Source organism: Bos mutus, chromosome 7 (assembly GCF_027580195.1).
Source record: "Bos mutus isolate GX-2022 chromosome 7, NWIPB_WYAK_1.1, whole genome shotgun sequence".
In the NCBI taxonomy this organism is placed as follows: Eukaryota; Metazoa; Chordata; class Mammalia; order Artiodactyla; family Bovidae; genus Bos; species Bos mutus.
This window is the reverse complement of record NC_091623.1, coordinates 49,263,585-49,277,690: the sequence shown is the minus strand read 5'-3', so window position 1 is coordinate 49,277,690 and position 14,106 is coordinate 49,263,585. Positions and strand designations below refer to the sequence as shown.

Here is a 14,106-nt window from a genome sequence, read left to right as displayed (position 1 = left end):
TACTGTAAATGGACCCAGCACACATAGGACTTTCCACCCAATATTAGTAGGATACACATTTTTCTCAAGCCTGCATGCAACAATTTCCAACAGAGGTCATATATTATGTCAAAAAACAAGTCTTAGCCAATGTAAGAGACTGAAAACATACCAAGTAACTTTTCTGGCTACAGTGGTATGAAACGAGAAATCAATAACAGGATGAAAACTGAAAAATTCACAATGCATGGAAATTAACACACTGCTGAACAACCGAAGGGTCCATGGAAAAATCAAAGGGAAATAAAGAAAATATCTTGAAACAAACAAAAATGGAAACACAGCATACCAAACTTATGTGGCATAGCAAAAACAGTTCTGAAATTTTATGTATGTTCTGAAATTTTATAATATAAGCAGTTCTGAAATTATATATAAGTTTTATATATATTTATAAATACATATATGAAAGTTTATAGCAATAAAAGCATACGGTAAAAAAGAAAGATCTCAAATAAACTACCTAACTTTATACCTGAAGGAACTAGGAAAAGATGAAAAAACTAAGCCCAGAGTTAGTGGAAGGAAAGAGATAACAAGGATCAAAGCAGAAATAAGTGAAACAGAGAATAGAAAAACAATGCAAAAGGTAAACAAAACTAAGAGTTGGCTTAAAAAAAAAATTGACAAACCTCTAGGTAGACTTACCAAGAAAAAGAGAAGATTCATAATACATGAAAGAGGAGACACTGCAACTGGATATTACAGAAATATGAAAGACCATAAGAGACTACTATGAATAAGTATTGGAGAAGGCAATGGCAACCCACTCCAATGTTCTTGCCTGGAGAATCCCAGGGATGGGGGAGCCTGGTGGGCTGCCGTCTATGGGGTTGCACAGAGTCGGACACGACTGAAGCGACTTAGCAGCAGCATGAATAAGTATATACCAACAAATTGACCAACCTAGAAGAAATGAAGAAATTACTAGAATTATACAACCTACCAATACTGAATCATGAAGAAATAGAAATCTCAATAGACCAATAATGAGTAAGGAGATTGAGTCAGTAATCAAAAATCTCCAAAGAAAAGCCCAGGACTCCATGACATCATAGGTAAATTCTACCAAACATTTATTGAAGAAGTAATGTCAATCCTTCTCAAACTCTTCCAAAAATTTAAAGAGGAGGGAGCACTCCTAAATTCATTTTTGTGAGGCCAACATTATCCTGATACCAAAGGCAAATGAGGACCCTATAAGCAAAGAAAACTACAGGCCAATACCCCCGATGAATATAGATGCAAAAATTCTTGACAGAATATTAGCAAACCAAATTCAACAGCACATTTAAAGGATTATACACCATGATCAAAGTGAGATTCATCCCTAGGATCAAAGGTTGATTCAACATATGAAAATCAGTAGATATAATATACCACCATTAATAGAATGAAAAATAAAATTTATATTAATATGATCATTTCAATATGCACAGAATAGGCATTTGACAAAATTCAACCTTTTTCATGATAAAAACTCTAAACAAATTAAGTGTAGAAGGAACATACCTCAACATAATAAAGACCATATGTGACAAGCCCATTGGGTTAAAAGCTTTCTCTATGAGATCATGAATAAGACAAGTGTGCCTATTCTCACAACTCCTGTTGAAAATAATACTGGAAGTTCTAGCCAGAGCAAGAAAAGAAATAAAAGGCATCCAGATAGGAAAGATGTAGTAAAATTGTATCTGTTTCCTTATGACATGATCTTGTATATAGAAAATTCTAAAGAATCCATCAAAAACACTGTTAGAATAATTAATAAGTTCAGTAAAGTTTTAGGGTACAAAGTCAACCTACAAAAATCACCAATAGTGAACTGACAAAGAAATAAAATATTTCCATTTCAATAGCATCTGATACTGTAAAATACTTAGGGATAAATTTACCCAAAGAAGTGAAAGATCTATGGACTGAATACTGCTGCTGCTACTGCTGCTAAGTCGCTTCAGTCGTGTCCAACTCTGTGCGACCCCGTAGATGGCAGCTCACCAGGTTCCCCGTCCCTGGGATTCTCCAGGCAAGAACACTGGAGTGGGTTGCCATTTCCTTCTCCAGTGCGTGAAAGTGAAAAGTGAAAGTGAAGTTGCTCAGTCGTGTCCAACTCTTAGTGACCCCATGGACTGGCAGCCCACCAGGCTCCTCTGTCCATGGGATTTTCCAGGCAAGAGTGCTGGAGTGGGGTGCCATTGCCTTCTCCAGGACTGAATACTATAAGATACTAATTAAAGATATTGAAGAAAACACAAATAAATGGAAAGGTATACTGTGTTCATGGGTCAGAAGAGTTAATATTTATAAAATGTCCATAGTGTCCAAAACTATTTATAGATTCAATGCAGCCCTTATCAAAATTCCAAATTCCAATATTAAAAAACCCTAAAGTTTTTATGGAACCACAAAAATACGTCAAATACCTTGAGACAGAACAAAGCTGGAGGCCTCACACGTCCTGATTTCAAAACATATTATAAAGCTCTAGTAATAAAAACAGTATGGAACTGACATAAAACCAGACACATAGACCAATGGATCAGAATCAAGAACCCTGAAATAATCCTATGCATATACAGTCAGTTTATATTTGGCAAGGGAGCCAAGAATTTTCAGTGTGAAAAGATAGTGTCTCAGTGTTGGGAAAACTGAATGCAAAAAAGTGAAATCGGCTTAGTCACCATGGAAAACAATATGGAGGTTCCTCAAAAAATTAAAATATAACTACCACGTGACCAGCCATCCCACTCTGGGAATGTACCCAAAGAAAAGAAAAACAGGATATTGAAGAGGTATCTGTACTCCCGTGTTCACTACAGTTTATTCACCATGGACATGGGAACAATCCAAGTGTCCATCTGTGGATGACAAATTGATAAAGAAGTGTGGTATTTATGTACAATGTATTCTACAGAAGCTGTTGAAATGGAAATATTTTTATTCAGCTTTTGTAAAGAAGGCAATCCTGCCACTTGCACAGAATGGCTGAAACTGGAGGATATTATGCTAAGTGAAATAATCTAGACACAGAAAGACAGATACTGTAACATCTCACTTATGTGTAGAATCAAGAACAGCCAAACTCATAACCACAGGTTGTCGGGGCTGGAGGGAGGAGGAAATGGGAGGTGATTGTCAAAGAGTACAAAATTTCAGTATGCAAGATAAGTAGGTACTGGAAATCTTTTATACAGCACAGTGCCTATAACTAACAGTACTCTATCAAAAATAGTCTATAATATACTTAAAATTTGCTAAGATGGTTGATTTTACATATAGTGTTCTTATTGCAAAAAAAAAAAAAAATAATAAAAAGTGTAGGGGGATACTGTGAGAGGTGATGGATATGTTTATGACCTTCATGGCAGATGGTTTTACGAGTATATGAAAGTCAAAAGGAAAGTGTTAGTTGCTCAGTCATATGCGACTCTTTGCGACCCCATGGACTGTAGCCTGCCGGGAATTCCTCTGTCCTTGGAATTCTCCAGGCAAGAATACTGGAGCAGGTTGGCGTTTCCTTTTCCAGGGGATCTTCCCAACCCAGGGACCAAATCTGGGTCTCCTGCATTGCAGGCAGATTCTTTACCATCTGAGCCACCAGGAAAGCCCTCGTGAGTGTATACTCATTCCCAAACTTACTGAGTTGTATATATTAACTATGTATCATCTTTTTACATGTCAGTTCAGTTCAGTTCAGTCCAGTCACTCAGTCATGTCTGACTCTTTGCGACCCCATGAATCGCAGCACGTGGTTTAAAAAATTCCAAACCATGAGTAGTTTGTAAGTATATGATCTAAAGAAAATACATCTGCAGCTTGACACAGTGGAGACTCCTACTGTGACAACTGGTTTATGGAATCAAAAGTATGGGAGCTGAATGGGGCAGTGAAGGTGGGATGGCCTCAAGGGGAGGGCAGGGCCATGTGCCTGCAGTTGGGGGATGGCATTTGAGTGGTCTGAGCCGAGCCTTGGAGAATTAGAGTTTATCAGATGGCCAAGGGTGGGGGAAGCAGCAGGTCCTCCCAAGCTGAGGGCTCCGTGGATTCAGGAGCTTGAAGGCCAGGTGGTGTGCTCTGTATTGGAAGGACGGGACCATTTTAGGGACTGGTGTGAGGTGTGTGCGGAGAAGGCAATGGCACCCCACTCCAGTACTTTTGCCTGGAAAATCCCATGGACAGAGGAGCCTGGTAGGTTGCAGTCCATGGGGTCGCTAGAGTCGAACACGACTGAGTGACTTCACTTTCACTTTTCACTTTCATGCATTGGAGAAGGAAATGGCAACCCACTCCAGTGTTCTTGCCTGGACAATCCCAGGGATGGGGGAGCCTGGTGGGCTGCCGTCTATGGGGTCGCACAGAGTCGGATACGACTGAAGCAACTTAGCAGCAGCAGCAGCAGTGAGGTGTGTGAGCTGGGGGCAAAGAGGACAGTGGCAGGCTGAGAGCCTTGGATGCCAGAGTGTAGAACGGCTTGAATCCTGATGGGGACGGGGGTCCTTTGAGGGCTTGACAGCATGGAAGAGCCATAATTAGTTTTGGTGGAGGCAGCGGTTCAGTTGCTGCCGAGTCTGGGCTGCTGGCTGTCATGGATAAAAGGATATACAGTAGGGACTGTGGCCTGAGGCTGAAGTGCATGCTCCATCCATGGTGTCCACTGCTGGGCACCATGCACTGTTGTCAGAGCCTGCATTTTCCAAGGGAAGATGGAATTCCATATTTCAAACATGAAATCTTATCATTTTGAGGGTTGGTTTCAGAACTTTGAAAATACTATTTGTGTCCAACTGAACATACCTGTGGCAGATTCAGTCCCTGGCTCAGAGTTTTAGCCTTTGTCTTGGACTTTGAGCTCCTGGGAGGGAGGGTGGGGATGATCCAGGCAAGAATCCCTTCCTCAGACAGGGTTCACCACCCCCAAATGGCTCTGGCCTTCATGGCTGTAAGTGGAGGCTCTGGCATGATGGGGCCTCTGTAGCCACCTGTTCATGCCCTTCCTGGCCTGGGGTTTAGGCCTCACACCTAGCTGGGGTTCACTGGGCCCTGCGCAGCCAGGTTAGAAGTTCTGCTCTCTGGGGCCCTCCTCACTGCTTTCCCTCCTTGGTCTGCTGTGACCTGGGAATTTGAACAATCTCATCTTTGCCCTGTAGGCTGGCCTGATCCGTATGGAAGAGGAGGAATTCTTTATTGAGCCCCTGGAGAAAGGTCTGGCGGCGAAGGAGGCCGAACAGGGCCGTGTACACGTGGTGTATCATCGACCGACCACCTCCAGACCCCCTCCTCTGGGGGGGCCACAGGCCCTGGACACAGGTAAGGCTGCTGCGGGTGGGAGGTTGCACGGTAGACCTTGAATGTTCCCCTGGGGGGATCCAGGCATCATTTCTGTAGGTCTGGTTCCAGGCCTGGACTGAGACCACCCTTGCTGACCACATAGCACAGTGGGGGTGCTAAAATGCTGAGTTGGGGACCTCTGCTTTGGGTGTATGTGAGCCATAAACCTGTAGGCCTGAGGCCTCCACGTGAGCGTGTATGTGCTAAGTCGCTTCAGTTGTGTTCGACTCTTTGTGACCCTATGGACTGTAGCTCACGAGGCTCCTCTGTCCATGGGATTCTCTCGGCAAGAGTACTGGAGTGGGTTGCCATGCCTTCCTCCCAGAGGATCTTCCCGACTCGGGGATTGAACCCGCATCTCTTATGTCTTTTGCATTGGCAGGTGGGATGTTTACCACTAGCTCTACCTGGGAAGTCCTGAGCAGGCAGGAAAAGCTGCCTGAGGATCTTGCCTAGTGTCAGGAAACAGGCAAGACCCAGACCAAGCCTGAGTCCTGTACCCATGTCTGGGAGCCTGTGCCTTGGCTCACGAACAAAGGCCCTGAGTGTTTCCTTGGCCCCGATTGAATCCTGCTCCCTCTGGGAGGCAGCCGGGGGCCAGCAGGGGAGGGGAGTGCTCCACAGAGAGCCCAAAGGTACAGCCTCGGCGACCTGTGCATACACTTGTGTGGTTTTAACTTTTTCAACTTAGAGCCAACCGTGCTCTTGGGCCCAGGAGTGAGGAGGGAGCTGCTGGGGAGGTGGTACAGCCCCTCAGAGCCCTCCCGGAGGCCAGACCTGCGACCTCTGGCCCAGAGCTCCCCAGTGTCCTCAGGGTCTCGGGTCCCTGGCTGCAGCGAGGCCAGGCTGGGTTCTGGCCATGGTCCTGGCAGGCCTCGCCATGCCCAGGCTCTGTGCCTGGCTTAGGCAGGCTGGGCTCAGCCCTGAGTTTCCAGTTGTAGATCCCTGGCTGCACTCGGTCATGGCCACGCAGGTGGCAGCAGGCTGGAGGCCCGGGTCTTGAGTTAAACTCATCTGCATGTTGACAGGAAACCCTGGAGGCCCCACTGGGCCCACCCAGCTGTGCTGTGATTAGCCAAGACACTCCCATTGCCCCCAGGCAGCCCCGCCTCATTTAATTTAGGTCTCTCTGAGTTCCCAGCTGACAGATAAATTGGGTGCAGCCTGGCAGGGCACCATTCTAATTTCAAGAAATGGTATCAGATACTTTTGCAAAGGAATTGTTCCATCAGGATGCCCAGTGCTCTGTAGAGTCGATCAATACTTGCTGCCCCTTCTTCCCAGATGATGAATTGCAAGCCGTCTGCCAACAGTGGAGGGGGTCCCCCAGGTACTGCCTTCCCGGCCTTCCCAGCTTCAGCCCCTCCTATCTTTCCTACCCTTGGGCTTCTCTGCATGGGGAGGAATGGAGAGTAACCCCATGGGGTGAGGGCAGGAGTGGAAATGGGGCAGGCGCTGTGCCTCGGATCAGGGATCAGGACCCTGGTGTTGCTCCTTGCTGGCTGGCTGCCCTTGGGCAGGTTTGGGTCTCTGGCCTCTGCTTTCTCATCTGTCCAGAGTGATTAGAAGTGCCTGTGCTTCAGAGAGCTGAGGGCTGGCCACTTTGGTTTCGGTGCTTCTGGGCTGGCCTTTACTGGAAGATTCAGGGGGTTTCCTGGGTTGGCACTTAGGCTGGGTGAGGTGGAGCCTGCACAGTGAGGCTGCCAGGTGCCTGGGTCAGGCTGCCGATCCCTAAATCCATGGGCTGCTGTCTCGTGAACATGCTGCCCTCCTTCCTGGCAGGGCCTTCTTTCCCAGACTTCTGCTGGCCTTCTGACTTCTTCTCTGGAATCCTTTCCCTAACCTCATCCGCCTATCTCTGGTGAGCACTTAAACTCAGAACACAGAAAAGGGATTCCAAACTCAGTACAAGTCCCAAACCCATTGACCTTAGGAGATTCCAGGGAAGGCCAGCTGCTCGGGTCTGGCGCTGGTGCGCTGAAACGGGCCGGGGGTGCGGGGCTGTCTGGACTGAGCTCTGGACCTCAGCCCAGGGCTGTGGGTGTGTGGGCTGAAGCCCATGGGTTGAAGGTAGCCAGAGGCTAGAGTCTGGCACCAAGCACCCTTTCCTTGGTGTCCCTGCCCAGGGTCCACGTGACCCCGTGTAGACGATGTCCACAGAGAGCACATTTCTTCTCCCTGAATGTGCCTGGTTGTTCCCCTGTGCCCAGGGTTGAGGCCCACTCACTGGCTGGAGGTGGCCCAGACACACTTTTTTGCTGTGGCTGGTCTGAGGGCCTGCGGTGACTCCAGAGAGCCCCACTCTCCGTCAGCCCCAGTCTTGTCAGGGCCCACAGTGGCAGCTGGTAGATACGTAAAAGCAATGTCCTTGTCTGAGCATGTTTGGTCCGTGCTCTTTCCTGTAAGAGGACGTGACCTACTGGGCACAGAACACCAGGGCCTCTGTGCAGAGGCTTTCAGTGTGTGTGTGTGTGTGTGTGTGTGTAAGCTAGGGGATCTTTTCTTCTCATGAATTCTGATGTGCAGTTCCAATCAAAGAAGGTAGGAGGTACTAACTGGAAGCTTCCTCCTGCCCCCACGAGGCGACTTCTTTAAGCATGTTTGAAATACCCTGGCCATTTATCAAGGACAATGGATATAATGGATCCTCTGAGAAAGGGGAAGCGGAGACACCTGTCCTGAGCCTCCTGGTCTGGGAGATTAGCATCTGCCAGTGTAAGAGTTGGAGTGGGGGTGCCTGGAAAGTGGTGTGGTTATGGGTGAGGGTGCCTGTGGGGGTTGGTGTGGCTGGGGTAAGGGGTTTGTTGGGGGGGTCTTATATACAGCTCTTCCAGGGCATTGAGACACAGTGTCATTGCCCTGGCTTCCCTGAGCAGCCAGTGGACTTCCTGGGGTGGTCTCAGGGGCTCTCAGAGCCTCGGAGCATCCTTGTCACCAAGTCCGTGTCATCTGAGGTTAGCTACTGGCTTGCTGGCTGCCCAGGGAAATGGATGGAAAATGAAGGTTTGGGGGTGTCTTCCAGGACTCGGGCCAGGGCTGGATGTTGCCCTGGGCAGCTTAGCCCACACTTTCAGACCCTGGAGGAGGGCACGAGGGTGGGCAAGGGACTGAAGGAGACCAGGGCGACCTTCCCCCTCACTGGCCTCGCAGGTGTTGCAGAAGCGTCTCTGCTGGGCTCTGCTGGGCCTGGGAGCCTGTCCGGGCCAGAAAGGCAGCGCTCCAAGGCCAGGGTGCCATTGTGGCCTTTTGGGGAGAGGGGGTTCGGGCATCTCTAGGACTTGCCTGGGTTAGACCTTTCTCCAGCACCCCAAGTCCCTTTCTCAGTCAGGGCCAGACTTGTGCCCAGGGCAGTATGTTGGGAGGTGTGCTGTGTAATGTTGGCTTCTCTGGTGTTTGCACACGTGTGCACGCGTGTGTGTTTGCATTTACACACAAGCATGGACAGAGCCTCCCTCCCAAGTTCTAGGCGCTGCCTGAGCACTGCGCTAGCTGCCATCTGTATACTCTAGGTTGCTGAGGAGTCGCCAGGGCCAGTGGGTATGGGGAATGGGGAGCCCCAGCCCAGCCTGGAAGCCCTGCTCAGAGCTCATCTGCCTGATCCTGGCATATCATGCCCCAAATCTCAGGCTGCTGGTTACCATCACCTGGGTGGCTTAAAACAGCAGTTAATTCTCTCATTCTTTTCCCTTTTCCGGGAGGGCAGAATTCAGTGTCACTGAGCTGAAGTCAGTATGTTGGCAGGACTGTGTTCCTTCCCGAGGCTCTAGCGGCAGTCTGTTCCTTGCCTCTCCCAGCTTCTGGGGGCTGCCGGCATTCCTTGGCTTGTGGCTGCATCACTCCAGCCTCTATTCTCATGGTCACAGTGCCTCCTCTGCTTCTGAGTGATGTCGCCTTCCTCTTTTAAGGGTGCATGTGATTGCATTTGGGATTCACCTTGATAATCCAGGATGATCTCCACCTGTCGAGATCCATACTTCTATCATATCTGTGGAGCCCTTTTTTGGTTATATAATACTCCCAGGTTCTGGTGAGTAGGACCTGGTATCTTTGGGGACCACCATTCAATCTATTTGTTGTTGTTTAGTTGCTAAGTGGTGTCTGATTCTTGCAACTCTGGCTTCCCTATCCTTCACTCTCTCCTGGAGTTTGCTCAAATTCATGTCCATTGAGTCAGTGATGCCATGCAACCCTCTCATCTTCTATTGCACCCTTCTCCTCTTGCCCTCAATCTTTCCCAGTATCAGGGTCTCTTCCAGTGATTCAGCTCTTCACATCAAGTGTCAAAGTACTGGAGCTTCAGCTTCAGCATCAGTCCTGTAGGACGTGAGTGAGCCTCCCTTACAAGGCTGACTGTGCAGTGACCGGGGCTGCACATCTATGGAGGAGTAACCCTGCAGGCAGACTTCACTCCTTCTCAGGGGATGATGTTCAGGCACAGCCCAGCAGGACCCACGCCCCTCTTCTGCATCTGCTGGACCCTAGTGCAGTCTCAGCCGGGCCGTGGTCTGACTCTAAGACCAAGCGTACTGAGATAATAGCCTTACTGGTTGCACCAAGAAGGGCTGAACTTGGGACCCTGGGAAAGTCCCCACTGAGTGGGAAAGGTCCTTGGGTCACACACTGAGCAAGTGGTCTCACTCTGTCGGGCACATTCGCAACAAGTCCTGCCATCTCAAGACAAGGGCTGCAAACTCAGAGACCTGCAGGGCCCGACAGGCAATGCCAGTGAGGAGAGCGGCAGAGGGCAAGAAAACAAATTACACCCACCCTTGGCCCCGTTTCAATTTTCCTTCTTTTGATACAAACATGAAAGTCTCTGCTGAAATGGATACAGCAGTGACACGTGGCATTTGGCCCTGGCCTCACCGTGGGCACAGGACAGACAATAGACGTCATCCATAGGGCAGCCTGTCCTCAGCTCCCCTGACCAAGACCTGGTGGGAGTGTGGGCCTGGGGCAGCCATTGTTTTTGCTGTTAAGAGAATCCAGACATCAGAACTTTGATGTGAACTCTCCTGATTTTAAATTGTTGCTTCAGATTTCTGAAAAGCACCATATGGGCCAATAATACAATGGCCCCTATTGACCACCTGTGTTTTCAGAGACGTGGAGGTGGAAATGTCCTGTGTCCTCCTCCATGGGCTTTCTGCAGTCCCTGGGCATGGCCTTGGGACAAGGGGAGGCTGTGCACTCCTGCTGAGCTGCTAGTGGGCTGCAGAGTCTCCCACCCTGCCTTATACCTGGCCCTGGGCTGAAGGCAAAGAAGGCAGACAGCTCAGTGCCTGTGACCTTGGCTGCCTCCCTCTCAGAAACAGCTCGTGCCAAGCCTCTGCCCGCTGCTGTCAGACTGCACCATCCTCCCTGGCGGGCAGAGGAGGCAGGGTGCCCTCGGGAATGCTGTGCCCTGTTGCTGCCAAGGAAAGCCTGTGAGGAGAGCGAGGACAGGGTGCCAGCCCTGCGTGGCTTCTCCACGTGGCCGAGCGTGGCCCGCCTGCACAGTCTCCAGCAGCCCTTCCTCCCCTCCTGACCTGCTGCATATCTCTGCCCCACTTCCCTGAGCCAGAGAGTTTTCCAGACGGCTAAGGCACCAAGAGTCCCTTGGACTGCAAGGAGATCCAACCAGTCTATTCTAAAGGAGATCAGCCCTGGGATTTCTTTGGAAGGAATGATGCTAAAGCTGAAACTCCAGTACTTTGGCCACCTCATGTGAAGAGTTGACTCACTGGAAAAGACTCTGATGCTGGGAGGGATTGGGGGCAGGAAGAAAAGGGGACAACAGAGGATGAGATGGCTGGATGGCATCACTGACTCGATAGACGTGAGTCTGAGTGAACTCCGGGAGTTGGTGATGGACAGGGAGGCCTGGCGTGCTGCGATTCATGGGGTCGCAAGGAGTCAGACACGACTGAGCGACTGATCTGATCTGAAGGCACCAAGAGCACAGCTCATGATGGGCGCTCAGGGCCAGGAAGCAGAGGGCTGGAGCTGATGCTGGGAGCTCACAGGGGCTGCCCCAGCAGGGAAGGGGACTGACAGTCCTGTATTGTAACCAGCTGCTCTGGTCCAGGCTGGAGGCAGGGAGCCTAGAGCAGTGCTGCAGGGAAAGTGCGTAGCCATCAGGACAGGACACTAGTGGGAAGTGGGCAAGGCTCCACTCGGTGCCAGCTAGGTGGCCAGGCTTACCTTGGTGATGCAGTGGGTGTGAGTCATAAGGGAGAGGGCTCAGTCAAGAATGAGACCTGGTGGAGGGGGGAGCGGGGAGTAATGCGGTAATGGAGTAGGGGATGTGGAGGGGGCACTAACTTGCTGGAAGCCCATTTGCGGAAGCTTTCTGCTCTGTAGTGGTTTATCTCCTATGGCCACTGTAACAAGTTACCACAAAGTCAGTGGCTTATGCTCTTCCGGAAGTCAGGAGTCCAAAATGAATCTCAAGGAGCTAACGTTAAGGAGTCAGCAGGGCTGGTTTCCTCTGGGGCCTCGAGAAAGGAATCCATCCCTTGCCTCTCCCAGCTTCTGGGGGCTGCCAGCATTCCTTGGCTTGTGGCTGCATCACTCCAGCCTCTGCTCTGCGGTCACGGTGACTTCTCTCTTGTCTGTTGTAAGTTTCTCCCTCTTGTAAAGACACTTGTGATTACATTGGGCTCACTGGGCTACTCCAGGAGAATTTTCTCATTTTAAGGTCTTTAGCTAAATCATGTCTGCTAAGTCTCTTTAGCCATATGAGCCTATCCTCACAGGTTCTGGGGGTTAGGATGGGACATCCTGGGGCCCATGATTCAGCTCACATGATATCAAAATGTTGAAGGCTGAGGTCCTAGCAGAAATGGAAGAGAGGTCAAGAGAGGCAGGTTTTGCACCCTGAGCCCCAGGCCTGGCCAGAGTCCAGGTGCTAGGGCCCCTCTCTGTGCCACTGGTGGGAGCCTGGGGCCTGGCCCGGCGCTTTCAGGCTGGTGACTCAAGGGCACTGCTCTTGGACTTGGCCCATGCCCTGCCCAGATGGCTCTTGCCAGCTCACTGCATTGCAGCTGAAAGTCTGGGCACCTTAGTGCTTTATGCCCAGGGCCCTCTCGGTTCTTCCTCTTCATTCTACCCTGGGCTGTGCCTATGGCCTGGGGGCCAGAGGGAACCCCAAGAGAAGTCCTGATTGTGAAACCCGAAGCAGTTGGCCTGACTCCGGGAGGCGTGTTTCAGGGCTGAGTGTATCCTTGGCAGAGGCCATGGTGCTCCTGCTGCTCTGTGGTCAGCCCCCTGGACGGCCGCTGGAGATGCCAGTGTGCTGACGTGGCCACACGCTGGGGAGATGGGCGGGGGCTGTGCTGGGTCAGCCGAGGCCTGCTGCGATCTGGGGTCAGACTGAGGAGACTGCTGCAGAGCTGGCGGCTGAGCTGGGGTCTTTCTGACTGGGTTCTGCAGCTGGGGGGCTCTGCCCCGTGGGCTGTGAGGGCAGAGGTGGTGCCTGTAGCCCATCTCCTCCTGCAGTGGAGCCTTGCTCGGCATGCCCCCTCCTCCCAGACTCCACAGATGCAGTCTGTGACGGCACTTGGCCTGGTGGGTGCAGACAGCCCACGCACTCAGCTCCTCTCCTGTGTCTAAGGTCTACCCTCCCTGCTTCCTCTCTTCTCCCACACTCATATGCAATCTGGTTCAGGGGCGGTGCTGGCTGGGTGAGTGTGGTCCAGGAAGGACTTGAATCTTGGCTGGAGCACTGTGAGCAGATGACGAATGTGACCCGGGGATAGTGCTCTGGGCCTTGGCCTGCCTGTGGTACAGGGGACAGTTCTTAGAGGAGCCACCTCCGCACATCAGTAGCTGCTCCCAGCACGGAGGCCAGGGGCAGTTTGGTTAGGGGCTGAGTGTGCCTGCCTTGGCAGCTTTCCCAGCCCCATCATGTCTCAGTTTTCGCATCTCTAAAATGGGTATAGTGTCGGCAGGGCCTGCTAATCCTCATCTCACCCTTGGTATGGTGCCCACTCTGAGCTTGCTGTTACGTATGCTTAAGATCATAGGCTGTCTCGGGCCCTGAGGTCCTCTCTGCCCTTGCCGCCCCATCTTTGAGGAACTCTTTTCCACAGACCCAATTCACTGATACTCTTTTCTTTTTATCCCCTGGATTGTGTAGTGAATGTCCCCTAAAGAGCTTTCTGTTGGCACATGGTGACTATGCCTGGCTTCCAGGTAACACACCATCTCAGAAGCAAAGTTGTGCTCTGCTCTGGGTGCATCTGGAATTAAATTAGCAAAAGTGGTGTGTCTGGCTATCACATCAGCCATGGGCTCTGCAGACTTGCTCTTTGCTGGCCTCTAGTGAAGCAGACCGGGATGTTTCTGGGAGAGATTTGATGTCTCCAGTGGCCACTTTACATGTCTGTGATGCTTTGTGCTTTAGAGGTGTCAGCTGGCCTGCCAGGGATGGGAGTGGCTGGGCCCCGAATGTCCTGACACGGTCCCTTCACACCCCATGGGGCAGCTGGCAAGAGATCTGGGCTTTCTGCGTGCTGTATACGTAATGGGGGACAGAGGGACAGGTGTCCCACGATGAACCCCTGGACAGAGGCCTCTTGGCGAAGCAGAGGGGTCCAAGGACAGGGGAGAGGTGGTGGTCCCAGCATCAGGGGATCGGGCTGCAAAGACAGCTCAGAGGGGAGAGGAGCCCTTCCCCAGAAGCAGTGAGGCCAGGCATAGCCCAGAAGCTCGTTGGGCCCGAGTTCCAAACTCTGCAAGTCTGTACCAGCTGGAGGG

General features: G+C 50.9%; 1 protein-coding gene across 1 annotated transcript in view; it reads left to right on the top strand.

The window, feature by feature from the left end:
- Positions 1 to 14,106, top strand: part of ADAMTS2 (ADAM metallopeptidase with thrombospondin type 1 motif 2) — a 246,255-nt gene that overhangs the window by 71,823 nt on the left and 160,326 nt on the right. Inside the window, exon 3 of the mRNA XM_070373478.1 lies at positions 5,187 to 5,346. Coding sequence (XP_070229579.1) covers positions 5,187 to 5,346 — 160 coding nt within the window. The remainder of the gene's footprint in view (positions 1 to 5,186; positions 5,347 to 14,106) is intronic.